Source organism: Schistocerca americana, chromosome 6, assembly GCF_021461395.2.
Source record: "Schistocerca americana isolate TAMUIC-IGC-003095 chromosome 6, iqSchAmer2.1, whole genome shotgun sequence".
NCBI lineage: Eukaryota > Metazoa > Arthropoda > Insecta > Orthoptera > Acrididae > Schistocerca > Schistocerca americana.
Window position 1 is genome coordinate 151757684 of NC_060124.1, and position 26619 is coordinate 151784302.

The following is a 26619-nucleotide window of genomic DNA, read 5'->3' on the forward strand; positions in this document are numbered from 1 at the left end:
TTTTCCAATTTTCAAATTTAAGTTTTATTAATGTAAACAAATGCTCTATAATCAAAACACACACACACAATACACAGAGGTCTTCTGTAAGTTTTCGCTACCTGCCACCAGAAAGTGCTAAGAGCTACAAAACTGAGTCCTGCCAAGCACAGTCGATCAGCTCACCCGATCGGCACCAAGATTTGCTGTCCTTAAGACACAAGTCCCGGGACTTTCCAGACATGTCTTTGCCGATCATTTGCGCTCAGTTCAAAATGGAACTCATCACTGAAGACAGTTCTACTCCAGTCAATGAGACCCCAGGCCGAAGACGTGTATGGAGGCACCATGTGTAGCTTTGGGATACCAACCAGAGTATCACCAACCGTATGGCCCCAAAAACCAACAGGGATGGTCTGGGGTGCCATTTCTTTTTATAGCAGAACTCCTCTAGTTATCGTCTGTGACACACTTACAGCACAGCACAGCGGTACATTGACAATATTCGACACCCCTTTTGTTGCACTTCACAGCAAGCCATCCTGGGCTTACATTTCAGCAAGGTAATGCCCACCCGCATACAGCAAGAGTTTCTACTGCTTGTCTTCGTGCTTGCCAAACCCCTAACCTGGCCAGCAAGATAGCTGGATCACTTCCCAATTGAGCACTGGAGCATTATGGGCACCGCGCTCCAATCAGCTTCGGATTCTGATGATCTAACCCACTATTTGGACAGAATTTGACATGATATCCCTCAGAAGGTCAGCCAACAACTCTTTCAATCAATAACTGCTTGCATAAGGGTCAGTGGTAGGGCAATGAGTGTTGCTCAATTTGTGAAGCTCTTTCTTAAATAGATCATGCAAGGGTTCTAAAACTTCTATAATTTGTTTGTCTGTACATGTACATCTCGTCTTCCCGTGTCCATCCCATTTCGATAACTTCTTACTGGCGCAGATACCACATCTACTTCCAACACCTTGATGCAGAGGACCCAGATGCAACACCTATCCTATGCACAACCTATTCCAGTCATGTCGGAGCATATCATATAGCAGCACTGCTGTAATTTCTGCACGGCCTTTTATGTGGATATGGCCAGTAACCAACTGTCTACCCCAATGAAAGGCAACCACCAAACTGTGGGTTGTAGCAGAGTTGATGACCTGCTGCTGAGCACAATATGCTTGATTTTAATGCCTGCTTCACAGCCCATGCTGTCTGGATACCTCCCCAACTGTGTAGATATGATTTATGCTCTCAACACATCCTTCAATCCTGTAATCCACATGGGGAATCAATCTCTGCTATTCCTTGTCCCACATCCCCCTCCATCTCTGCCTCCACCCATCCCATTTGTTCTACACTCCCACTCTACTGTCTACAGTCTCCTTCTTCCTCTATTCTATCCGAAAATTATTGTATAAGTAATTGATACGGGGCAGTTCATTTGTTATGTAAAACTTCACAATTCCTCAGTGAGGATCTGTGTAGTATAAAAATTACCAGCATTATTTTCCAGTATTACACTATAAGTGCTTGCTATATATAAATATTTTTATTTTTTAGGTATTTTTAAATTGATATTCACTTTTAAAGAATGTGACAATTATGACTTTGGCCAAATGGAGACTTATGATGACTTACATTTAGATTACCTGCATCTACACGCTTACTCCAAAAACCATGATATGATGCATGGGAGAATGTACCTTGTACAACTAGTAGCCGTACTCTTTCGTGTTTCACTTGCAAATCAAATAGTGAAAAATGACTGTTTGCACGCCTCCGTACGAGACCTAATTTCTCTGATCTTTTCTTCATGGTCCTTACGAGAAAAGTAGACTGGTGGCAGCACAACAGTTCTGCAATCAGCCACAAATTCCAGTTCTCTAAATATTCTAAATAGTGTATCACAAAAAGAGCATGTTCCCTCCAGGGATACCCATTTGAGTTCACAAAACATTTCTGTAACATCCATGTGTTTATCAAGCCTACTGGTAACAAACCTAGCAGCATACCTCCAGTGTTTGATGTCTTCCTTTAATCGGGCCTGGTGGGTTTCCCAAAACCCCCAAGCAGTACTCAAGAATGGGTCACACAAGTGTTGTACACATGGCCGCATTTACAGATGAGCTAAACTTGTCTAGAATTCCCCCCATACAGTGAAGTTCACCATTCAGCTTCTCTACTACAAGCCTTACAAGCTCGTTCCACCTCCACTCTGCAATATTACACATAGATATTAATTTGATGTGACTCTGTTGAGCAGCACACCAATAATACTGTATTTCAAAATTACAGGATTGTTTTTCCTACTCATCTGCATTAACTTACATTCTTCTACATTCAGAGCAAGCTGTCATTCATTACATCAAATAGAAATCCTGTGTAAGTTACGCCATATCATCCTAAAGGCACTTATCGACGACGCTTTCCCATGCACTGCATCTCCATCAGTAAACAGTCCCAGATTGTTGTTCACCCAATCTGTCAGATCGTTTACGCTTATAGACAATACGAGCGGTAATTTCACACTTTCTTGCAGCATTCTTGATGATACCCTTGTCTCTGACAAACACTCGCCATGCAGGACATTGTACAGGAGTCTCTTACTTAAGAAATCTTCAAGCTACTCCCATATCTGAGAAACTTCCGTATCCTTTGACCTTTGTTAACAGTCTGCTATGGGACACTATGTCAAACACTTTTCGTGTATGTGTGTTAGCAAGCACAGTTTATATACCCCATAGAGGAATGAAAGAGCAGAATCAACAAAAAATGATAAACTAGAGCAAAATACCAGCTGTACTGGAAACATCACACAGCTACATAAATATTAGTATGTGATAAGAAGAAAATAAATGAACCCTCTGCTGGTGGTGAAACTTTACTAAAACATGTATAAGTGTTAAAACAGGAATTAGTGTTTGCTCAAGGTAGAACCATACTTGACATAATATCAACAAGTGTGTGTGTGTGTGTGTGTGTGTGTGTGTGTGTGTGTGAGAGAGAGAGAGAGAGAGAGAGAGAGAGAGAGAGAGAGAGAGAGGGGGGGGGGGGGGGGGGTGGCAGGGGAGCAGTACCTCTACCTCTAGATTGAAAAAGTTTTCTGCCATCTTTCCCAATGGTGTGTATGTCTAGTGTAAGCAAGTGATGTTTTAAGCCTTATTGATATTTTAACTCCTTCAATTACTTTTACTCCTTAAACTTAACAATTTCATACCACACATCAGTGCCGAAATCCCAAGGTAAAATTTATTGCTCAACAAGTGCTGGAGACTACACCACTGTCTACAACACTCATTCTGAAGATTCAAATGGTATTATCCTTACAAGCAAACCCAGTGTTTAAAGGTATTTTTTTAAGAAGATTTGCTTACCATGTGGGGGAACTGGTTTCTCAGGATAAATATCCACTACTGGCTCCTTCAATTCTTCATGCAGCTGGTCCATGAAACATCGCAAGAATTCCTGGGTATCATGTTGCTGATAGCCACGAAACATTGGATGTACCTGAATATGGCAAATTCGAAATGTAAGTTTGTAACTTTTAGATTCTTTGAAGCAATTTTTTATTACTTATAAAAATAAAAAAAACTAAACTCGAACTGGAGTAATAAGTTCCCTAAACAGTGATATTTGAAGGGTACTTCATTCTCCTGTGAGGAAATAAAATTTTTTGCAATAATTTTGGGCAAGCAACTTGCTTTATATATAAACTTTTTGTCTTTCTTTTCTATAACTTTATATCAGATAAAAATCATTTCCTTACGTCTGCTTTCTTCTTGCCACAAATAGCTCTATATGCCATGACCAATATTACCTCTGGAATATTATTATCCGCTACCTGTGTTTCTGATCATTTCGTGCCCTATAGAGACAGTTACATAAATATTCTACTGCTTGAAGAATTTTCTCTCTGGTTGCATAACTGTACCACCTGTCATCTTAACCTACTGAGTGAGTGTCTAGCCAATGTAAACTCTTTTTTGAACAAGTCTGTAGCTGCTCAAGTGTTTTATTGACACAAATTTTCTACTTCAATGGAAAGGAGATTGGCAAGACAGAAAGACACTATCCATCCCGCTACATCTCCATAACTTAGAAGCCATACATTACATGTATCACCAACTGCATTGCGGGGAGGCAGTGGCAATGGATTTTCATCAGGCAGAGACTAAACAAGTTTCAAAAGCTGATAATTTTCTGTTGATGAAGTTACAGAACAGAGCAACAAGCATAAATTGTCATGTTACCTGGTAGTTATGGACTCTGAGAAAATATTTGCCCCAGTTATAATTGAAACTGTATAAACAGCTTTTGAGAAACAAGGCAATGACTAAATTTGGGCAGTTAAAGTCAATGCTTGAATTAATATTAAATGAAATAAACAAAAGAACAGAAATAACCAGGAGTGCTTTTGGTAAAATAAAGTTTTCAAAATGAAGGATCCAATGTGTCTAAAATAAGCAAGCAATCGAGACATTCATTGAGATTTCATAGGGAACATAGGTAACAAAAATGCATCAGGGAACAGACTGGAAGTAATTACAACTCTAATGAAACAGAAATCAAAATGAGTGGGGCATGTAACCAGATGAACGGATGGTAGATGGACAAAGTGGGCTCTTTGCTGGATTTCAAGAGATAAGAAAAGATGATAAGCAAACAGAAGGTATATTGATGACATCAGAAAAGTGCGAGAGTAACGTGGATGTGTACAGATGAAGACTATTACGTATTATGAATTGTGGAGCAGACCTTTTTCCAGCAGTGGATGTCAAGTAACAGATGATTATCTGTCACAATTTTTGCTGATATGTTTCAGACTGTCCTAAGAGGAGGCAAGCAGTTAGCTATATGCTATACAAGGTCCTTGCTAATTAATATAACACGAGACTACAGTGACTTAGACTTAGACTTTATATCAGAAAAAATGAGAGCTGTAACTTAAATAGTGACAACTGTTTATTCACAACTGATACAAAAGAGTTACATGTTTGCACCTGTTACTGTCCTTCAAAGTTGTCACCAGCGTTGTCTAGAACCCACTGTCAGTGATGTGGAAGGCGTAGTATACCATTAGCAGAGCCTGTCCTGTTGATGGTGCGAATGGAGCAGTCTACTGCCCGTTGAATCTCTGGAACAGTTTTGAAGTGAATGCCACGAAGTTGTTCCTTCATCTTCGGAATCAAATCAAAGTCACAAGGACTTCAGTTCACGGAGTATTGTGGATGGTACAGTACTTCCCAGTCCCATTGATTGAACAGAGGAGCCACAGCTTGTGCTGTATGCACCCGTGCATTGTCGTGCAAAATGATAGGTGGGTTGCACAGAAAATGTCGACACTTCTTTCGCAAAGCATTACAGGTTGCCGCGAAAGTCGGAAGTGTGTCAGAGTCCCAGTATGGTGAAATTTATGGTGATTCTCGTGTACGACTTTGATGGTGTTATCCTAATGCATTCGTTCCTCCACGGCAGACCGTGAATGCACAGTATTACTGTTCGTTTTTGGAGCATCACCTGTGACCAGTTTTGCAAAATCAGCAGCAACACTTTCTGCGCTGGTAACGGGTTCTACACAACGCTGGTGACTACTTCGAAGGGCAGTAACAGGTGCAAACACTTAACTCTTTTATATCGGTTGTGAATAAATAGTTGCCACTATTTAAGTTCCATACCTCGTACAATTTAACTGTTGCGGGCCTTCATGACCTGTTCAGGCGGAGTTTAGTTTAGTTTATCAGAAAAAATACAAAAAATACCCTTCTTTGACTCAATAATGAATCTGCCTATTGTATAAAATATAAAGAACAAAACAGTTGCTGAGAAGTAACAGTGACACAAGGTTATGGGAACATCCTGCAAGTAATACTGTGTTTAAGAAACTATATGGTGCATTATCTGTGTGACCATCAGTAGCTTGAAGAAAATTCTCCATAGAAATGAAATGGATGTCATATGGTTCACGATATTCTGAAAACACAACTGTTCATCACGTTCATTAATTACCAACAAAATGAAAGAGAGTCCCAAAACAGAATTTTGACAGAAAGCAGTCAGTGAAAGCTATACACATCAAAAAAAGTTTTGCATCACCCCCGTTCTCAGAACTCCTGAAGATAGACGTTGACTGTGGATATTGTATCACAGATACAGTCCCTTTGACTGTTCAGAGATGTCACTAAACCTGCCCAAAGGTGCACACAACCACGCATGAGCAGCACCTATTAGATGGAGGGGGTCTGACAGCCGATCACTTCCAGTCATTCCGCGAGGAAGAAGGTACACGGCTCGTGTTGTCTGTCGTTCAACCATGCCTAGATGGTCAATACCATGGTTCGATCGTGTCCGCATTGTTACTTTGTGCCAGGAAGAACTCTCCAACAAGGGAAGTGTCCAGGCGTCTCGGAGTGAACCAAAGTGATGTTGTTCAGACATGGAGGAGATACAGAGAGACAGCAACTGTCGATGATGACTCGCTCAGGCCGCCCAAGGACTACTACTGCAGTGGATGACCGCTACCTATGGATTATGACTCTGAGGAACCCTGACAGCAACACCATCATGTTGAATACTGCTTTTCGTGCAGCCACAGGATGTCGTGTTACGACTCAAACTGTGCGCAATAGGCTGCATGATGCGCAACTTCACTCTTGACGTCCATGGCAAGGTCCATCTTTGCAACAAGGACACCACGCAGTGTGGTACAGATGGGCCCAACAACATGCTGAATGGACTGCTCAGGATTGACATGTTCTCTTCACCAAAGAGTGTCGCATGTGCCTTCAACCACATAATTGTTGGAGAAGTGTTTGGAAGGAACCCAGTCAGGCTGAACGCTTTACACACACTGTCCAGAGAGTGCAGCAAGGTTGAGGTTCCCTGCTGTTTTGGGGTGGCATTATGTGGGGCCGACGTACACCACAGGTGGTCATGGAAGGTGCCATAAGGGTTGTATGATACGTGAATGCCATCCTCCAACTGATAGTGCAACCATATTGGCAGTATACTGGTGAGGCATTCGTCTTCATGGACGACAATTCGCGCCCCCATCGCACACATCTTGTGAATGACTTCCTTCAGGATAACAACATTGCTCAACTAGAGTGGGAAGCATGTTCTCCAGACCTACCCTGTCAAACGTGCCCGGAATAGATTGAAAAGGGCTGTTTATGGACGATGTGACCCACCAACCACTCTGATGGATCTACACCGAATCGCTGTTGAGGAGTGGGACATTCAGGACCAACAGTGCCTTGATGAACTTGTGGATAGTATGCCACAACGAAAACAGGAATGCATCAATGCATGAGGATGTGCTACTGGGTGTACAGCAATCTGGACCACCACATCTGAAGGTCGTGCTGTATGGTGGTACAACATGAAATGTGTTGCTTTCATGGGCAATGAAAAGGGCAGAAATGATGTTTATGTTGATCTCTATTCCAATTTTCTGTACAGGTTCCGAGACTCTCACAACCGAGGTGATGGAAAACCTTTTCTGATGCCTGTATATATGTTTAAAATCTGCAGTGGGACACTGCCGGTGTCTTCCATCACTTGACTTGCAAAGAAATGAACAGAAATACAATAAAATTAACCAGAGAGAGGAAAACTATAATTTGAACAATATTTTTTGGCAAAAATTAAGCTTGCCATAGGATAAACACGAAATGAAAAAATTAGGATCAAAGTGAAAGAAAAAGTTAATCCGTTATAGAAGAAATAATATCATCTACACTGCATAATGTGAGATTCTCTGCCTCCATAACTGAGTGGTTAGTGCAGCGGAATGACACATAAGGGGAATAGGTTTGCTTCCCGGCTGGGTCGGAGATTTTCTCCACTTGGGGACTGGGTGGTGTGTTGTCTCCATCATCATTTTATCCTCATCAACATACAAGTTGCCAAAGGGTCATTCCATGTCAAATCAACCAATACTATATAATTTGAACCACGACCTCTCAGATTTGGATGAATTTTTTTTCAGGTAATGTACCCACTAACACTAGTTAAAATTTGAGATTTCAAATTTTTCTGATCTTTGGTTTTTGAGTTTCAAGGGTTTAAAAATCAAAAAAACCTCTGTTTTTGATCAATCGATGATTGTTTTAAAGTGCTGTAGCTCAAAAACTATACAACCTAGAGAGCTCAAACTTGCACCATTGTTTTCCTCCAAAAATTCCCTTCAATTTGATGCATAACATGACTATGCTACCTAAATCTGAAAATTTTAATGTATTCCAAAAAAACATTTTTTGAAATTTCCAAAATACATACCCTCGGATTTCTCTATAAAAATGATGTGTGTTGTCCAGTCTAACTGACTACATGCATGCAAAATTTCAAGATGGGATCTCAATGGGTTCTTGTATAAAATAATATTTTACTACCGCAATACACACTAGTGAGGTAAAAAGCAGACTATTTCTAGGCTATGAATACTAAGGTAGGTCTATGTAATTCTAACAAACTTAATTGTGTTAGCTTTTTTATGCAACATTACCCTCTTATTGTTTGTTAATTCATTAAATGATATAGTGTTGTTTTAATTTAATGTTCATGATTCTTTTAACTATGCATCATAATGAAGTGAACACGTTTTAATTTGTAATATACATGCTACAAGTTAAAATTTTGAATAAAGCACTCACCTTCATCCTTAGTTGTAAATGGCAGATATTATCTTTTTCTTGGTTTTCCAGTATTATTTGTAATCATCTACAACAAGTTCCTTATATCAGAAATTGGCATATAAGTAATTTCACTTGGGAAAAAGATTAACTTGTTGATATCTGCATGGATAGAATTGTATTTCTAATACCAATTGGTATTTACAAAGTTAATACACATGGTATTTATACAACATAGTGTTTAGTGAGGGTAGGTGTAACATAATTTAAACGTGCTTCTTTTATGATCTTTTAAGATATTTTTCCAAAGCAAGAGAAGACAACTTCATTTCTTTAGCACTGAAAGTGTAGGTTCTTCCCGTAGCTGTTGTTGGATTCGCTGTTTGTAAAAGAGTATTTCCTGGTACATCTAATATATCTCTTGGCTGTGGATAGTAAAAATACTGTGGATAGTAAATTTATTCAGTACATGTCAATGTATTTTTTCTTCAATGCATCCTAGCCACCAAGAGTCGTCATATGCTACTGTCACAAAACCAGCAGTAATATTTTCCATATGTGACGGTGATATTTGGTTCAGTGTTGTCACATATTCAAGAGACTCATCCAGACTAAAATGATAAGGCTTGACAGTAATTTGACTCTCTGTGCAGGATTTATATGAGTGAAACTTCCGTGTTCCCACAATTGCTTTTGAGTCACGAAACCGCGGAAGTAAGTATCCTTTGGTCAGTTCACAGTCCGCTGTTGTGCAATACTCAAAGTCAATGTTTTTTATGTTTTCCATGGCAAATACATAGGGTGATTTGGGTGTTAAGATTTGGCAATCTGATATGAAGACATACTGTAGATGTTTTAGTTTTCCCTCCCATTTATAATATATGATGAAAGGATGCAGTGTAGCTTACCCGTCACATCAAGGTGGCCGTAAGTGAGGTAGTAGCCAAAACTAGAGCCTTGACCCTATATGAAAATCTCACGTTTTTTTATAATAAAAAGTGAATGTCGTACAAAATTGTAAGATTCTTAAGTTATTATTTTTTTAATATATTTTATTCTCGCATTAAAATATCATTTAATGAATTAATAAACAGTAAGAGGGTAATGTTGCATAAAAAGGCTAACATAATAATTTAAGTTTGTTAGAATTACATAGGCCTACCTTAGTATTCATAGCCTAGAAATAGTCTGCTTTTCACCTCACTAGTGTGTATTGTGGTAGTAAAATATTATTTTATACAAGAACCCATTGAGATCCCATCTAGAAATTTTGCATGCATGTAGTCAGTTACACTGGACAACACATACAATTTTTATTAAAAAATCCGAGGGTACATATTTTAGAAACTTCAAAAAATGTTTTTTTGGGAATAGTTTAAAATTTTCAGATTTAGGTAGCATAGTCATGTTACATATCAAATTAAAGGGAATTTATAGAGGAAAACAATGGTGCAAGTTTGAGCTCTCTAGGTTGTATAGTTTTTGAGCTACAGCATTTTAAAACAATCATTGATTGATCAAAAACGGATGGATGAACTAAGAGGTTACGAAGGTTAGGTGGAGGGCGGAAAGACACTCATGGTGGAGTGGGGAGGATTTCATGAAGGATGGATCTCATTTCAGGGCAGGATTTGAGGAAGTCGTATCCCTGCTGCAGAGCCACATTCAGAGTCTGATCCAGTCCCGGAAAGTATCCTGTCACAAGTGGGGCACTTTTGGGGTTCTTCTGTGGGAGGTTCTGGGTTTGAGGAGATGAGGAAGTGGCTCTGGTTATTTACTTCTGTACCAGATTGGGAGGGTAGTTGCGGGATGCGAAGGCTCTCCAGCAGGGATACGACTTCCTCAAATCCTGACCTGAAATGAGATCCATCCTTCATGAAATCCTCCCCACTCTACCAAGAGTGTCTTTCCGCCGACCACCTAACCTTCGTAACCTCTTAGTTCATTCCTATGAAATCCTCAAACCACCTTCCCTACCCTCTGGATACTACCCTTGTAACCGCCCCCGGTGTAAAACCTATCCCATGCACCCTCCCACCACCACCTACTCCAGTCCTGTAACCCGGAAGGTGTAGACGATCAAAGGCAGAGCCACGTGTGAAAGCACCCATGTGAGTTACCAACTGACCTGCCTACACTGTAAAGCTTTCTATGTGGGAATGACCAGCAACAAACTGTCCATTCGCATGAATGGACACAGGCAGACAGTGTTTGTTGGTAATGAGGATCACCCTGTGGCTAAACATGCCTTGGTGCACGGCCAGCACATCTTGGCACAGTGTTACACCGTCCGGGTTATCTGGATACTTCCCACCAACACCAACCTGTCAGAACTCCGGAGATGGGAACTTGCCCTTCAGTATATCCTCTCTTCTCATTATCCGCCAGGCCTCAATCTCCACTAATTTCAATTTTCCGCCGCTCATACTTCACCTGTCTTTCAACAACATCTTTGCCTCTGTACTTCTGCCACGACTGACATCTCTGCCCAAACTCTTTGCCTTTACAAATGTCTGCTTGTGTCTGTGTATGTGCGGATGGATATGTGTGTGTGTGTGTGTGTGTGTGTGTGTGTGTGTGTGTGTGTGTGTGTGTGTGTGTGTGCGCGCGCGCGAGTGTATACCTGTCCTTTTCCCCCCTAAGGTAAGTTTTTCCACTCCCGGGATTGGAATGACTCCTTACCCTCTCCTTAAAACCCACATCCTTTCATCTTCCCCTCTCCTTCCCTCTTTCCTGACGAAGCAACCGTTGGTTGCGATAGCTTGAATTTTGTGTGTATGTTTGTGTGTCTATCGACCTGCCAGCACTTTCTTTCCATTGTAATTTATATCTATTTGCACAATCTAAGCTGTGTTGTCAATTTACTGGTCTATAATAATATTCCAAACATTTCTTCTGAATTAGAATCTCACCCACTGATATCTGATTTCGATTCTCTTCTGTTTCTTATATGGCTCTTTCTCCATACCATTAATATTTTTTTACCTGCTTCTGATCTAAATTGTGCACCCTTCTAGTCTCAAGTGGGAACAAAATTAGTAACTACAACTCTTGATTTCACTTAAGCATCCTACCTTTTTGTTCCAATGGAAATTTTAAGCAAGCACGAAATGCTCAACATTTCTATTGATATTGCTCAGCATTTAAAGAGAGATCTTATAAATACGCCTTGAAGAACAGAACAAAATTGAATGAATCTCCAACTGAATTTCAATCAGTAATAAATGAATACTAACGTTTCTGATCCCATACAGAATGGCAGAAGGTACAACATATCCTGGACGGCGAGAATGCCACATCTCCTGGATTAACCTGTGGTACGATCGTGAAAGACCAGGCTTCTTATCACCAGAACCTGTTGTGCCTGTGCGACTTGTCACAAAGGCCCCACAGTCCAAGAAGAACTGTGTCAGCGGTGGTGTGTTCGACAGAGCTTGCAGTGCAGCATTCATGTAACATGTGTTGCCGATATTCTGCAGACCTGTGAGTCCTGTGGAATCCACAATTTCAATATTAGCAATGACAAAGAAGTTTTCTGAATGCAACCAAATTTTGGCATGTTGCTTTAAGACTGGCTGCATATAGCTTCAATGATTATGAAAAGGCTACATCGTTAATCACCATAAACATGACACACTAAGTTGCAGACAGCCACAATCATGCGCGCGCGCGCCCACCCACACACACACACACACACACACACACACACACACACAAAACCACTTTTTCCAGCAGCTTGAGGTAAAGCTGCAGGAATAACGGTTGTGTGTGTGTGTGTGTGTGTGTGTGTGTGTGTGTGTGTTTTCCTTTGTTCTCTGAAGAAGGCTTTGGTCAGGAGCTTAGTGTGTAACAGCCTTTTCGTTGTGACTGTTTGCAGGTCATCGTGTCATCTTTTAGGTGAGTAGCAATCAATCTCATAATTGTTGATATTCCAATCTGGACTTTCCAGTGTTTGATTGCATATAGTTTTAATAATTTAAGAACATGTTACTGAAATCATATTTACAAACATGAGGTTATTTACAAGAGCATTTTGGTGTCATATAGTGACAAACTGATAAGTACTATCATCAGTTTCAAATTAATCAAAAAGCTAATGACATTACTTTGCAGACATTAAACAAACCAAAGAGTATATTCTTTACAAATAATACACAATGAAAACTAAAACTACACCAAATGATAAAACGCAACATAATGCTCGTAAGAAGGTTATCGGAGCCCATCATGTCCCAGGTCACCACTCTGGATAAGAAGAAATTACTCACAAATGAAATGGGAAAAAAAATTAAGAATGTAAAGGAAAAGTAAGCATTACTATCTGCTGGGATTACTCTGTCTTTAACCCATGATCATAGCCAACTGTTTTTGCTTTAGAAGCACTATAAATGGTAACTACTGAAAGACACAACTAGTCAGCAGTGATGTAAAAGACGCAGAAATGGAATTTTGCTTTCTTGCCATGGTGTATAATATAAAGTAGCACTTGTTACTCACACAAGCTCAGACATAAGTAGCAAGGAAATAACACATTAGTACTTTGAATTTATTTTGTTGCAATAATAAAAGTTGGTCTAGTGGTAAAAGCATGTGCCTGAAAACTGAAAGGTCACGGGATCAAATCCCGGGCAGACTACAGATTTTTTTCACTTCCCAATGATGAGATTAGCCAGATTCCATGTTAAACTATAGGTCCCATTTCTCCAGTTGTATAACTGGGGTAGGTTGTGATATGAAAAAGTGGCATTCAAATAAAAGACTTGCACTGAGGCATTGAGCATTACAAAATTATTATTATTATTATTATTATCTTTCCTTTCTCAGACCTTAGGTCTGGTTCGGAATGAAAGTGACGCGGACCTTGATCAAGCGTCACTTCCTTTTAACTGTACGGTATATGTTACATTGCGTTTAGGAACTTTCGGGTAATTGAACATGTATCAATAATTACGGATTTCTGAAGTTGTATATATAAGTTTGGATGTAGCTGTATTGCATTGATGTACTGGTGGATATTGCGTGGTACGACTCCTGTAGTTGAAAGTATAATTGGTATAATGTCAACTTTATCCTGATGCCACATGTCCTTGACTTCCTCAGCCAGTTGGATGTATTTTTCAATTTTTTCTCCTGTTTTCTTCTGTATATTTGCTGTATTGGGTATGGATATTTCAATTAGTTGTGTTAATTTCTTCTTTTTATTGGTGAGTATGATGTCAGGTTTGTTATGTTGTGTTGTTTTATCTGTTATAATGGTTCTGTTCCAGTATAATTTGTAATCATCATTCTCCAGTACATTTTGTGGTGTATACTTGTATGTAGGAACGTGTTGTTTTAAAAGTTTATGTTGTAAGGCAAGCTGCTGATGTATTATTTTTGCGACGTTGTCATGTCTTCTGGGGTATTCTGTATTTGCTAGTATTGTACATCCGCTTGTGATGTGATCTACTGTTTCTATTTGTTGTTTGCAAAGTCTGCATTTATCTGTTGTGGTATTGGGATCTTTAATAATATGCTTGCTGTAATATCTGGTGTTTATTGTTTGATCCTGTATTGCAATCATGAATCCTTCTGTCTCACTGTATATATTGCCTCTTCTTAGCCATGTGTTGGATGCGTCTTGATCGATGTGTGGCTGTGTTAGATCATACGGGTGCTTGCCATGTAGTGTTTTCTTTTTCCAATATACTTTCTTTGTATCTGTTGATGTTATGTGATCTAAAGGGTTGTAGAGGTGGTTATGAAATTGTAGTGGTGTAGCCGATGTATTTATGTGGGTGATTGCTTTGTATATTTTGCTAGTTTCTGCTCGTTCTAGAAAGAATTTTCTTAAATTGTCTACCTGTCCATAATGTAGGTTTTTCATGTCGATAAATCCCCTTCCTCCTTCCTTTCTGCTTAATGTGAATCTTTCTGTTGCTGAATGTATGTGATGTATTCTATATTTGTGGCATTGTGATCGTGTAAGTGTATTGAGTGCTTCTAGGTCTGTGTTACTCCATTTCACTACTCCAAATGAGTAGGTCAATATTGGTATAGCACATGTATTTATAGCTTTTGTCTTGTTTCTTGCTGTCAATTCTGTTTTCAGTATTTTTGTTAGTCTTTGTCTATATTTTTCTTTTAGCTCTTCCTTAATATTTCTATCATCGATTCCTATTTTTTGTCTGTATCCTAGATATTTATAGGCATCTGTTTTTTCCATCGCTTCTATGCAGTCGCTGTGGTTATCCAATATGTAATCTTCTTGTTTAGTGTGTTTTCCCTTGACTATGCTATTTTTCTTACATTTGTCTGTTCCAAAAGCCATATTTATATCATTGCTAAATACTTCTGTTATCTTTAGTAATTGGTTGAGTTGTTGATTTCTTGCTGCCAGTAGTTTTAGATCATCCATGTATAGCAAATGTGTGATTTTGTGTGGGTATGTTCCAGTAATATTGTAACCATGATTTGTTTTATTTAGCATGTTGGATAGTGGGTTCAGAGCAAGGCAGAACCAGAAAGGACTTAATGAATCTCCTTGGTATATTCCATGCCTAATCTGTATTGGCTGTGATGTGATATTATTTGAATTTGTTTGGATATTAAGTGTGGTTTTCCAGTTTTTCATTACTATGTTTAGGAACTGTATCAATTTAGGATCTACTTTATATATTTCCAATATTTGTAGTAACCATGAGTGGGGTACACTACCAAAAGCTTTTTGGTAATCGATGTATGCGTAGTGTAGCGACCTTTGTTTAGTTTTAGCTTGATATGTCACCTCTGCATCTATTATCAGTTGCTCTTTACATCCTCGTGCTCCTTTGCAACAGCCTTTTTGTTCTTCATTTATAATTTTGTTCTGTGTTGTATGTGTCACTAGTTTCTGTTTAATGACTGAAGTTAATATTTTGTATATTGTTGGTAGGCATGTTATGGGGCGATATTTAGCTGGGTTCGCTGTGTCTGCTTGATCTTTAGGTTTCAGATAAGTTATTCCATGTGTAAGTGTATCAGGGAATGTATATGGGTCTGCAATGTAACTGTTAAATAATTTAGTTAGATGTGAATGTGTTGAGGTGAACTTCTTTAACCAGAAATTTGCTATTTTATCATTTCCAGGGGCTTTCCAATTGTGAGTAGAATTAATTGCTTGGGTGACTTCATGTTGCAAAATTGTCACTTCAGGCATTTGTGGTATCATCTTGTATGTGTCTGTTTCTGCTTGTATCCACCGTGCATGCCTGTTATGTTGTACCGGGTTTGACCATATGTTGCTCCAGAAGTGTTCCATGTCTGTTATGTTTGGTGGATTGTTTATTTCAATGTGTGTGTTATCTATTGTCTGGTAAAATTTCTTTTGGTTTGTGTTGAATGTTTGGTTTTGTTTCCTTCTATTTTCACTTTTTTTGTATCTTCTGAGTCGTTTGGCGAATGCTTGTAATTTCTGCTTCTTTTCGTCTAATTGCTCTGTCGCTTCTTGTTGTGAGATTTTATCTAACCTTTTTCGTTTTTTTTCCGAGATTTCATTTCTTATAAATTGTGTTAGCTGTCCGATGTCTTTTCTCAGTTTTTCTATTTTGATCTGTAGCCTGTGTTGCCATGCTGGTTTTGTGGGTTTCTTCTGTGTGTTGGTTGGTTCTGATCTCTGCCTAGTGTGTATATTTAGTGTAGTGAGTGCTCCTATATATACCAGTAGTTGTAACTCTTCCATAGTTGTGTTTTCATTTATTTTGCTGTGTATGATTGTGTTGATAGTTTTTATTGTTGTTTCTACTTGTGGGTTATTTGGTGGTCTATGCAAGAATGGTCTAATGTCTGTATTTGTGTCTTTGTATTCTATATATGTTAGCTGAAATTTTTCTTCTATATCTAATATCTGTGTCACTTTGTGTTCTATTTGTGCTTGTTCTGGTGGCTGCCTTAAGATTTCGTTTTCCTCTGATTGTTTAATTGGTGCGTGTTGTTCTTTGTTTGTTTGCTCTGGGATGTTTGAGTCCATTACTGTATTTTCTTCTTCTTCTGATTGCACATTATTTTGTTCCAGTATTTGTTGTACTTGTTGTTTGATGTTATCTAATTCTGACTGGGGTATCCTGTTATTTTTTATTATTACACGGATCTGATCAGCTAGTCATTGTTCTGTTAAAAATTTTAATTCTGGGTATCTGGTGATAAATGTTGTGTATACTTGTGATCTGTATCCAGTTGTGTTGGTTCCTAGGTTTGTTGCTTGGTAATAACAGAACATGAGGTGTCGATTAACTTCATCTGACCATCTCATCTTCTGTCTTTGTTTTCCTTCTAGGGTGGTTGCAGGAAGCATAGCCTGCAAAACACCTCTATTTGGATTTATTATTATTATTATTATTACGCTTTTTGTAAAATCAAGTATCACTGCTGAAGAAATATTTTCATATCATGTAAGACCAATCACTGCAGTCCACAGACAAAGATATGATTGTGTTTTATTGCAACATATACAGTATAACCCTGCTTTTACGTTCCTGAAATTAACATTTTCCTGCCATTTATGTCATTTTTTATCGGTCCCAACAATGTTCCTATGCCCACAACATTAATTTGCACCCAATTTCACATCAACATATTTTTCATTTTACCACAATTTACGTATTACGAAAAAATGACACTGGCATGATGTTGGCCGTGCAGTAGTGTTTACAAATATTGCGTGGTTACGTTTCTTGACACCATGGCACTCTACTTGGTGGATTTGAACTGGTAAACATGTAAAAGATGGAACAATTCGTGCCATATCTCCCGCCGCTGTCAAGCTCTACTTGGTGTGGTGGTTGATGGGAGTAACTAGGTTCGTTCGAATGAAGATATCGTGGCCAATCACAATCATTTCCAAACTGTCTCTTCTGCACAAAACAGTTTCGTGATTGTTGTGATCATCGTGACACCTTTGTCACACCACATTTAGTGGTTTTCGGTGTATGGCCACTAGGAGCACTAGTTTACACTGTCATTCACTTTGCGATGCTCAAATGTTTTTAGTTTAAACACAGCGCAGGTTACGTATTTCATTCATGCTGAGCAAAACTTGTCTCGAGAATTTATTCCCTTGTCAAGTGCCGTATTTACGTATGTATTTTTTGTGATGTTACACAAACAAACGGTGTGAGTGACAGCTTGCGTGTTTGTGTGGTTTTCTGCATAACTGATTAGGTACAGTACCTGAAAACCTCAAGAAGACGACTACAGTATAAGAGATGCAGAACAACACACATCGATACACCACACAATACTTACGTACATATTTGCACTAGACAACAAGAAAAATTTCTTGAAACACGTCCTGCTAAACATGAAAAAATATGTAACTAGTGTAGTATTTCATTATTTAAATAATGAATGGCAGTTGCTGGCTTTCAAAAACATCGATTATGACATATGAAATTGAGACAAATGTTCCTACTTCCCAGACAGTTAACAGTTCCAATTACATCAGCAGTTTTTATTACATGATAAACCTTCATTAGATAATAAACAAGTCCCTGACAAGTTATTTGATGCCTGTTATGTACCTATATCATACATAATGTGCAAGGGGGTATCCTATATGTAACTTTTACAGCATAAAATGTTATTTCCCAAATTTTACATTTTCCTGAGTTTTATTCTATTTTCTTTTCTCTCTCTCTTTTTTAAGTCCCTTGAACAGTGTAAAAGCAGGGTTTCACTGTATGTAAAACAAAGGAAAGGAACCACTCACCTACAGCAGGTCAATGCATGGAGCACAGAAACACGTATCAGAAAACAGCATTCACACACACAACCACACAGACTCCCAAATGTACAATCCCTGCAATGGCCACAGGAGTGTACATTTGGGTGTCTGTGAGGTGGTGTCTGTGAATGTGTGCACTTTTTTTGCTAGAAAAAGGGCTATTGCTTGAAAGGTAGTGTGAACACTGTTCTCTGTTACATGTTTCTGTGCTCCATGCATCAATCCGCTACAGATAAGTAGTGCCCTTTCCCTTATTTTACATACTGCTCCATCCAGACATTTCTGCTGCTGTTATACAGAAACATATATATGTAGCATATATCGCTCATTATAAAGCATTTACTATAATCTGTGTAGAGTAACATGTATCTCACCCCTGGGTTTGCCTTCATCCTCCTGGTTGCTGATATCACTATCACTGCTCTCAGCAGACTCTCCTCCGCCAAAGTGACCTCCTGTTATCGATCCAGCAGGTGAAGGAACTGATGGTGCATTGTACACCTGAGGAACTTTGCAACTCAGTGCTGACCCTGTATCTGGCAGTTCAAGTAACACTTCTGTTTCACAGAGGTAGCACCATACACGCAACGTTGATAAATTCAGGTGTACACAGTGGCTACGATTGCTCTGAAACCAATTACATAATGTAGTAAACAAAAAGATACTTTTATTTTCAAACTGTAGTGCTCATAGAACACAATGATGTTTACCTAGCACGATCTTGCAACAACAGAACTATTTACGCACAACACACCAAGAATATTACACAAGACTTCTTATGAATTATAGTGAATCTTACGAAGGGAAAGCAAAATTGTTAACAATATTACAAAAACAGATGTGACAACAAATTCAATATGTTGCAGACGAAATAGTTATGTGACAACGTAAAGACAACAAAGTAAGAATTGAGCGAAATACATAGAACTCAAATGACAAAAATTTTATATGTTAATGGAAGGGGGATCACTGCTGTCAGTTGCAGTGAGATGTTAAGCGGAATCAATGGCGATGAGCAAAAATGTGTACCAGACCAGGATTTGAACCCGGAGTCTCCCGCTTACTAGGCAGGTGCGGTAACCACTGAGCCACCCGGGAAACAGTGTTATTGCAACTACACGGACTATCTTGGTACGCCTCATGACTGATCCACACTCTCACTGAGCACCACCTATCTGCAGTCCCTGTCCATTATGCTCCCATCCACTACTCAGAGATACCCACAGGTGGTCGGGCGTCTTTCGTGCATTCGCACTGAAGAAAGTGCACCCATTGCCCAGCCAGGCTTATCAATTATATGAACGTGTGGTATCTGTTCCTTCGAAAGAACACAAACCACACAGATCCCGCAGCTATCAAACACGATATGTAAAGGCTGTATCCCAGATGGCGCAATGGTTGCTGCACCTGCATACAAGCAGCAGGTCCCGGTTCGAATCCCGATCTGGTGCGCATTTTCGTTCATCATCACTGATTCCACTTAATGTCTCACTGCAGCTGACAGCAGTGATCCCCCTTCCGTTTACACACAGTGTTCCACAGCTATGGGATCTACGTTTTACCACCTTGGAAAAGGCAAGCTGTAACCATGAAACTATGTGATGATGTTAGTCCTTGACATGTGATTTTAGGTTTCCCTGGAGTAGGAAAACCTAGAATATTTCTTGGGTATTCAGTCAGCTGGCATTGTCCAGAAGGTGCGATATTTCAGCAAGTTCACTTTTCGCCATCTTCAGGAATTCATCAGAAATGAGAACAAGAAGTCGGTTTGCCGAAATCTGTGAATGATATTTTATGTTGGAAAAACTTAATACTATTTTCACTTTCTCACCAAAATTGGCAACTTTTTGACAAATTTGCAGATTACTGGAAATTAGTAGGTGAATGAAATTTTGTATTCCACATGCTTGTGCAACTGAGCTATTGCGTTTCAAGTTTTGTTTTCAGCATGTGTTTACGAGATATAAAAATCCAAAGTTTACATGTTTCTCATGCCACAATTTTCGTGCCCTACTATGATACAAATTAACTAGCACTGTTGGTCCACATTGGATAACCAAATACACTTTTTTCGGTGAACTTTCTAATGGGCCTAGTTTGGAGAATTTTATAGAACACAGTTCTTTGCAAAATCAGTATTGAAAAGTGGTACATAAACAAGACTTTATATTTGAGAACCTTGTGTCGTTAGGTTACTACATGTCAAGTTTCACATTCATCATACCTTTACCGTATTTACTCTAAGCCGCATTCGAATCTGAGCCGCACCTGAAAAATGAAACTTTAAATCAAGGAAAAAAAAATTTCCCGAATCTAAGCCGCACCTGAAATTTGAGACTCGAAATTCAAGGGGAGAGAAAAGTTTTAGGCCGCACCTCCAAATCGAAACAAAGTTGGTCCATTGTAATATGAGATACAATTTAGGTCGAATGAATGACGATACAGCTACAGTTGTTTGGTTCGAGTCGTAAGCTTAGCAGTTAAGCTTTACCAGGTAGCCATTGCTACGCGTCAGGCGCTCCGTCCGCATTTATACAGGTACCCTTCCTTTTTCTCGCGCTTCGTCTGGTTTGAATTGGTTGCTTATTTTTCTTTGATCTGATAAGTGCCGTTCTCTTTGTTATAGGTGTTTAAGTCACTCTAAGCTGAAAATGCATTACTGTACTGTGTCCTGCATTGTTTGTCGCATTCTGATAATGAGTGCTTACGGCCTATCGCCGCTCGCGGCATGGCTTGCTTTTGTGTGTGCGCTACCGCCGGAAGAGAGAGAGAGAGAGAGAGAGAGAGAGAGAGAGAGAGAGAGAGAGAGAGAGAGAAGAATCGTCACATTAGCGAAACAATAGCAAGAGACTGCTATTTGTTGTTAGTTACACTGCTGCTTTCTATTATAATGATCAACAAGAACCAAATAATAGACTGCGTATGACAGATGATGTTCTGAACGAGAGTTTAGCGAAAATTTTTCTCCGTTTGAAAATCTTTGCAGACGCCTCTTTAGTACATTATATTCTGCACAGAAATTAGAGTCATCTTAGATTTAAAAATCTAGTCAAGTGCCGTGCTTCATTTCTGACTGTATCACTATTAGGCATAAGAATAATACGAATATAAACATGACATGGTATGTATATTCTTCCGCGTTTGCTGTTGTCTCACACCAGTTTCGTAGCTTATTAGGCAGACAGGATTTAAATGACATAGCAGCAAACACGGAAGAATACATGGCAAAATGTTTATATTCGTATTAATCTTATGGTGAAGAGAATACTGCATGTGATTCACAATTCATAAAAGTTCCTATTAGCAACCATCTCTTCTCACAGGTAGGAAAAAATTCAGAACGTAGAGTTGGCCATATTGACAAACATCCCAGTCTTGCCAGTCGGATTTTCGTAGCCCACTGAAATGCTAAACTCGGGGCGGAGAAAAAAGCTCGTCTTCCACCGTTTTTTAATTTATTTACTGACGCAGGGGTTTGGCGCCAGTATTTATCTTTGTGCTAGCAAAGCATGCCTGTGTAGCGCTACATATATTCGACGGCAGAAGTTAGTTGTGGCGGCACCTACCAATATTTTTCAGAACTCCCGCTTACTTTGCACTCGATTCTAAGCCGCAGGCGGTTTTTTGGATTACAAAAACCGGAAAAAAAGTGCGGCTTAGATTCTAGTAAATACGGTATTTCCTGAATTATAAGAAGCCAAACTTTGAAATATTTTGGGCAATTTTGTCTAAAATGTTCTGCCTCATGTGGCTTGTAAAAAGTTTTCATTATTATTCTTAAGAGAAAGCTTACAGTTCCAGAAGATGACCAAATTTTGTTTCTTTCAATAAAATATTGCCCAAGATATAACAGCTCAAAGTCACCTGAAATTCACGCTTGTTCTGTGCAACGTCGCACACTGAGTGTGGCTATACCTCAAACAGTGTTGCTTCGATTAGCATTTAACTTTACCAATGTTCATTGAGGACGTGCGCGAATGTTAACATAAAATTTTGTTGAAATCCATGATGCTCGAGCAGGGAGTTAACATGGAATGACCCAAGTTTCAGCTGAAGACACACATGGGAGCTTTCAACAGAAATGGTACCCGGTCTCAAAAACAGCTCAAGAAAACAGATGAGAAACGACAGTGCCATCAAACGTTTAGAAAGCTGTTCCTGGAATTCTTTCAATGCTACAATGGATTGTTAAAAATCCTTGTTTCCCTTAACGCCAGTGAGCTTAGCGAAATGGATGGTGTTCCTTGTCACAAGTTCTCTTTTCCACAATGCAATTTTCTTTATGCACACACATATACCTTTGCTATGAAATCAGAAATAAGTGGTATCTTACCCTTGCAATGTCTTACCGACGGAATCTGCAGTCAGGCCTGCAATTCATTCCAGATCTAATTTTCGTTCTTCCTTCAGAAATTCTACAATAGTGGATCTTAAATTGAAAACTCATTCCAGGGATGACCTTTGACTTGAACGAAAAAATTCTGCAGTGATACGTAATGTCTCCATACTCTTTGTTCAATTCCATCAAAAACTGTTGCAACTGAAGATGTAATTGTGCGTGTGACTTCAGGAAATGGGTTATTCACATCACCAATCCAATCTCATTTCCCATGCCTGTATATTTAGTACCAAGTTCTCTTTGATTTACAGAACTTTGAGTCCCATACAAATAGTCTGTTGAACATTGTAATTTTTAACTCTTACATTGTCAACTAAATCTTCACCGTGTTGTAATGTCACTTCATAACAAATATGTAGTATCCACCGATTATGCGACTAGACTACATAACATATACTGAGATTTCTCGCTAAGAGGAAATGTCATGCTATATAAAGAAGAACCAAGCAATGCCAAGATGTATCGAGCAGTGCCAAGACAGGCCGGACCTCGGCTCATATGCATACAGCACATTATACGCACATGAAGGTTTGTGCACCATAGCTGACTCTGTTTCAACCCTTCTCCATCGATTTCTTTGTTTCTTCCCTTTCTTTAAGTTGACAACTACCATTTATTTTGTTTATAACTCTAGTTAATTTTCCATAATCCAAGTTCTACCACTTATTCATGAACTTCCAAAAGCAATATTCGTCTCAACAGCTAAAGGATCAGTCAGTTATGTTCTTTCTAGGAATTCAGTTTCATAACTTAGATGAGTAACAATTATCATTCCTACAGTACTACTTGTCCCCATTCAAGTTCCTGGAGGTACCTCTCTCCTAGTTGATCACACAGTTTTAATTCATCAGTTAGTTTTAAAAGAACACACACTATAATGCATAGAAAGAATTTCACTCTAGAAACATTCCTCTGTTTGAGGCTAAGGTTTTCTTAACAATATCCACTCTCACTCCCCTAATAATTTTCACCCAGTGAGGTATGAGTCATGTAAGTGAATATTATATTTTAACAGTGCATATTTCGCTGCAAAGTGAAACTGTCAATTCACATCATTACCAAAATATGTACATCATTATACACAAACAAAAGATAAAATATCAAGCTTAAAATTGTCATATTCTTGAAACTAACAGATTTATACATATAAGATAAGTAACAATACATACCACTTAGTAATACACTATTCAATTTTAAATAGGAAGTTATGAATATCAACTAAAAATGCAAGCGGTTACGATTATTTATACTTTCAAATGATGATGATAACCACAACACATCAGAGAGTATAATTCAAGGTAATCACACCAAGACAAATTTAAACATTCATTATAAGTCATGATGGGTAATTAATATAAAACAGCAAATATATTGGTGGGGGAGGGAAAAATGAAGTACATGTGAAAAGTCAATGTCGATTTTGATCCAATGATGGAATATCCCACCTGGGGGATAGTAGATGTCCTGATAATGGTTTCAATGTTGTCCACCAAGAGAGAGCATAGTGGCACAGCTAACAGAGCATCCACCGTGTCTACCATTCATAAGGAATGCTCACAGCCAGAAGAATCAGTGAGGAGAATATGTGTGAAGCAAGCAAGCAACCCTGCCAAGGAGATGAACTCGTGGTTCCTACAGCCAACTGAACAAGTTTGAAAGGGGTCAAATAATGGCCTTTCGAGTGGTGGGATGGTCAATTCACAGAATTGCCACACATGTTGGATGTGCTGCGTCAGTAGTGCAACAATGCTGCTATCAGTGGTCATGTCAACATTTTCACACCCATACATTATGTTCTAGACATTCACGCACCACAAACGCCTGCTAGGAGTGCGATACAGTAAGGGCAGCAGTGGCAGAACGTACAGCAACCACAGTACAGAGAAGAGGGTTTGTTAGCATAGATGTGTCAATGCGAACTGTTGCGAACCGGTTATTACCAGTGGGACTATGCGCACACACACCTCTAGCCTGTCTTCCACTCAGGCCACAGCATTGACTTGCATGGCTCCACTGGTGCTGTCAGAAGATCACCTGTAAGATGGAATAACACACTATGTTCTTCAGCAATGAAAGCAGATTCTGCCTGCATGCAAGTGATAGTTTTTTGCACATACAATGTGGACCTGGAGAGTGCTGTCTCATAGAGTGCATTCGTCCAAGACACACTGGACCCATCGCAGGCATTATGGACGGGGTGCGATAAGCTACAACTCTTGCTCACCTTTGGTGGTTCTGAAGGGGACACTAACCAGTGGTCAGTATGTGCAAAAGATTTTTACACCCATTCTTTTGACATTCTTGCAACAGGAGGATGATGTCTTGTTCCAACGGATAATGTTCACTCACACACTACCCGTGAAACACAATGTGTTCTGCATGACACACAGCAACTTCAATGGCCAGCACAATCCCCAGATTTGTGCTCCAATCGAGCACACGTGGGATTTGATGGGATGAGAAGTGACGCATGTGACTTGTCAACCAACAACACTTACAGAGCTACGTGAACAGGTCGAGCAGGCATGGCGTAACATATCCCACGACAGTATTAGCCATCAGTACGATCGACTGGATGCCAGTGTCAGTGCCTGTACTGCAACCCATTGAGGCTACACCACATACTGGGTGTTTCAGCATAGGTCAATACCTGGTACCTAAGACCGCCTTTCATGTACTCCATACGCACTGCTGCAACAATAAATCTTGAGAGAATTGGAAACTTCTAAAAGGGTGCACCCATTTTTTTCCAGCAGTGTATACACTGGAAAATTAGCTGTAGTTCAAAAAGGAAAGAGTGCTAGCTGAACAATGTACAGAAAAAAAAGAAGATGGATGAGGGCAACACTACACTCGCAGTATTATATGCAATGAATCTGATACAGAGGACTGTTTGATATGAGTTGTCGACTTTGACCAGTAACATAGTAAACACGTGACAAGTGCTGTAAACAATATGGTGACTATATGTTACGGGCATTTTTTTTTTAAATTGGGCAAGAGTACAGATTAATTTGTCGCCACAACCAGGTTTTTATTTCTATCACATTCATTGCCTTCACCAACCCACAAATAAACTGTTGCCTAACTTAGATCTCTGACCAAGCTACATATCAGTTGTGTCATCATAATCATTTTTTTTTAATTCGTTGGCATCACCAACTACTAACAAAAGTATGAACATATGCAGCGGAATGACACAACAGCAGCCATTAACATTACGTCACTAAAGCCGTTGACTCGTATTGAACATCTCTCTTGACCCCAATGAATCAAGTTTATACCCTCTGTAAGTTCCAAAAATAATAAAGTTGTTCCCATGTACATACATACAGCAGAGTTGGTACAATACTCACTTTGTTATGTGCAGTACTGTGATCATTATGTACTTCTCCGCAGCCGATCTGTAAGCAGCCTCGGTGTACACAAAGCCATAGGTTTGGTCCACGAGACTCACAAAGTGAACATTTGCTAATCTGTGAACAATCAAGAGTGAACACTAAATTATTTAAAGAAATTTTAAATAAAACAACCAGAATACTGTGACCACTCCTTGTTTCAACAGAATGTTTACTATCAGTCACAATCATATGTGCAGGATCTCAGCATAAAAGTGCGAGTACTCATTGCAGTATTTAATTTCTGTGTAGGAATCATCAGGGAGGGCAGTATAGAGATATGACAGTAACTAACAAGGATGGAATGGAGATCAGGAGGGCAATGAAAGATGGCCCTGTTACCTCACAAACTGCTATTTCCACACAGTTTCTGGGTTGTATTTTCTACAATTCTGTCAATACAGAAAATTCTACTTTGACTCATTAGCATCACTCTCTGCCTGAAAACCTGAAAATCATACCCAC

At 39.2% G+C, this 26619-nt stretch overlaps 1 protein-coding gene across 1 annotated transcript in view; it reads right to left on the reverse strand.

Annotated features, from left to right (window-relative positions):
• The window catches only part of LOC124619525 (ubiquitin carboxyl-terminal hydrolase 20), a 181515-nt gene that overhangs the window by 146313 nt on the left and 8583 nt on the right, over positions 1-26619 (reverse strand). Inside the window, exons 3-6 of the mRNA XM_047145972.1 lie at positions 26113-26232; positions 18732-18984; positions 11855-12108; positions 3363-3495 (exon numbers count right to left, since the gene is read on the reverse strand). Coding sequence (XP_047001928.1) covers positions 3363-3495; positions 11855-12108; positions 18732-18984; positions 26113-26232 — 760 coding nt within the window. The remainder of the gene's footprint in view (positions 1-3362; positions 3496-11854; positions 12109-18731; positions 18985-26112; positions 26233-26619) is intronic.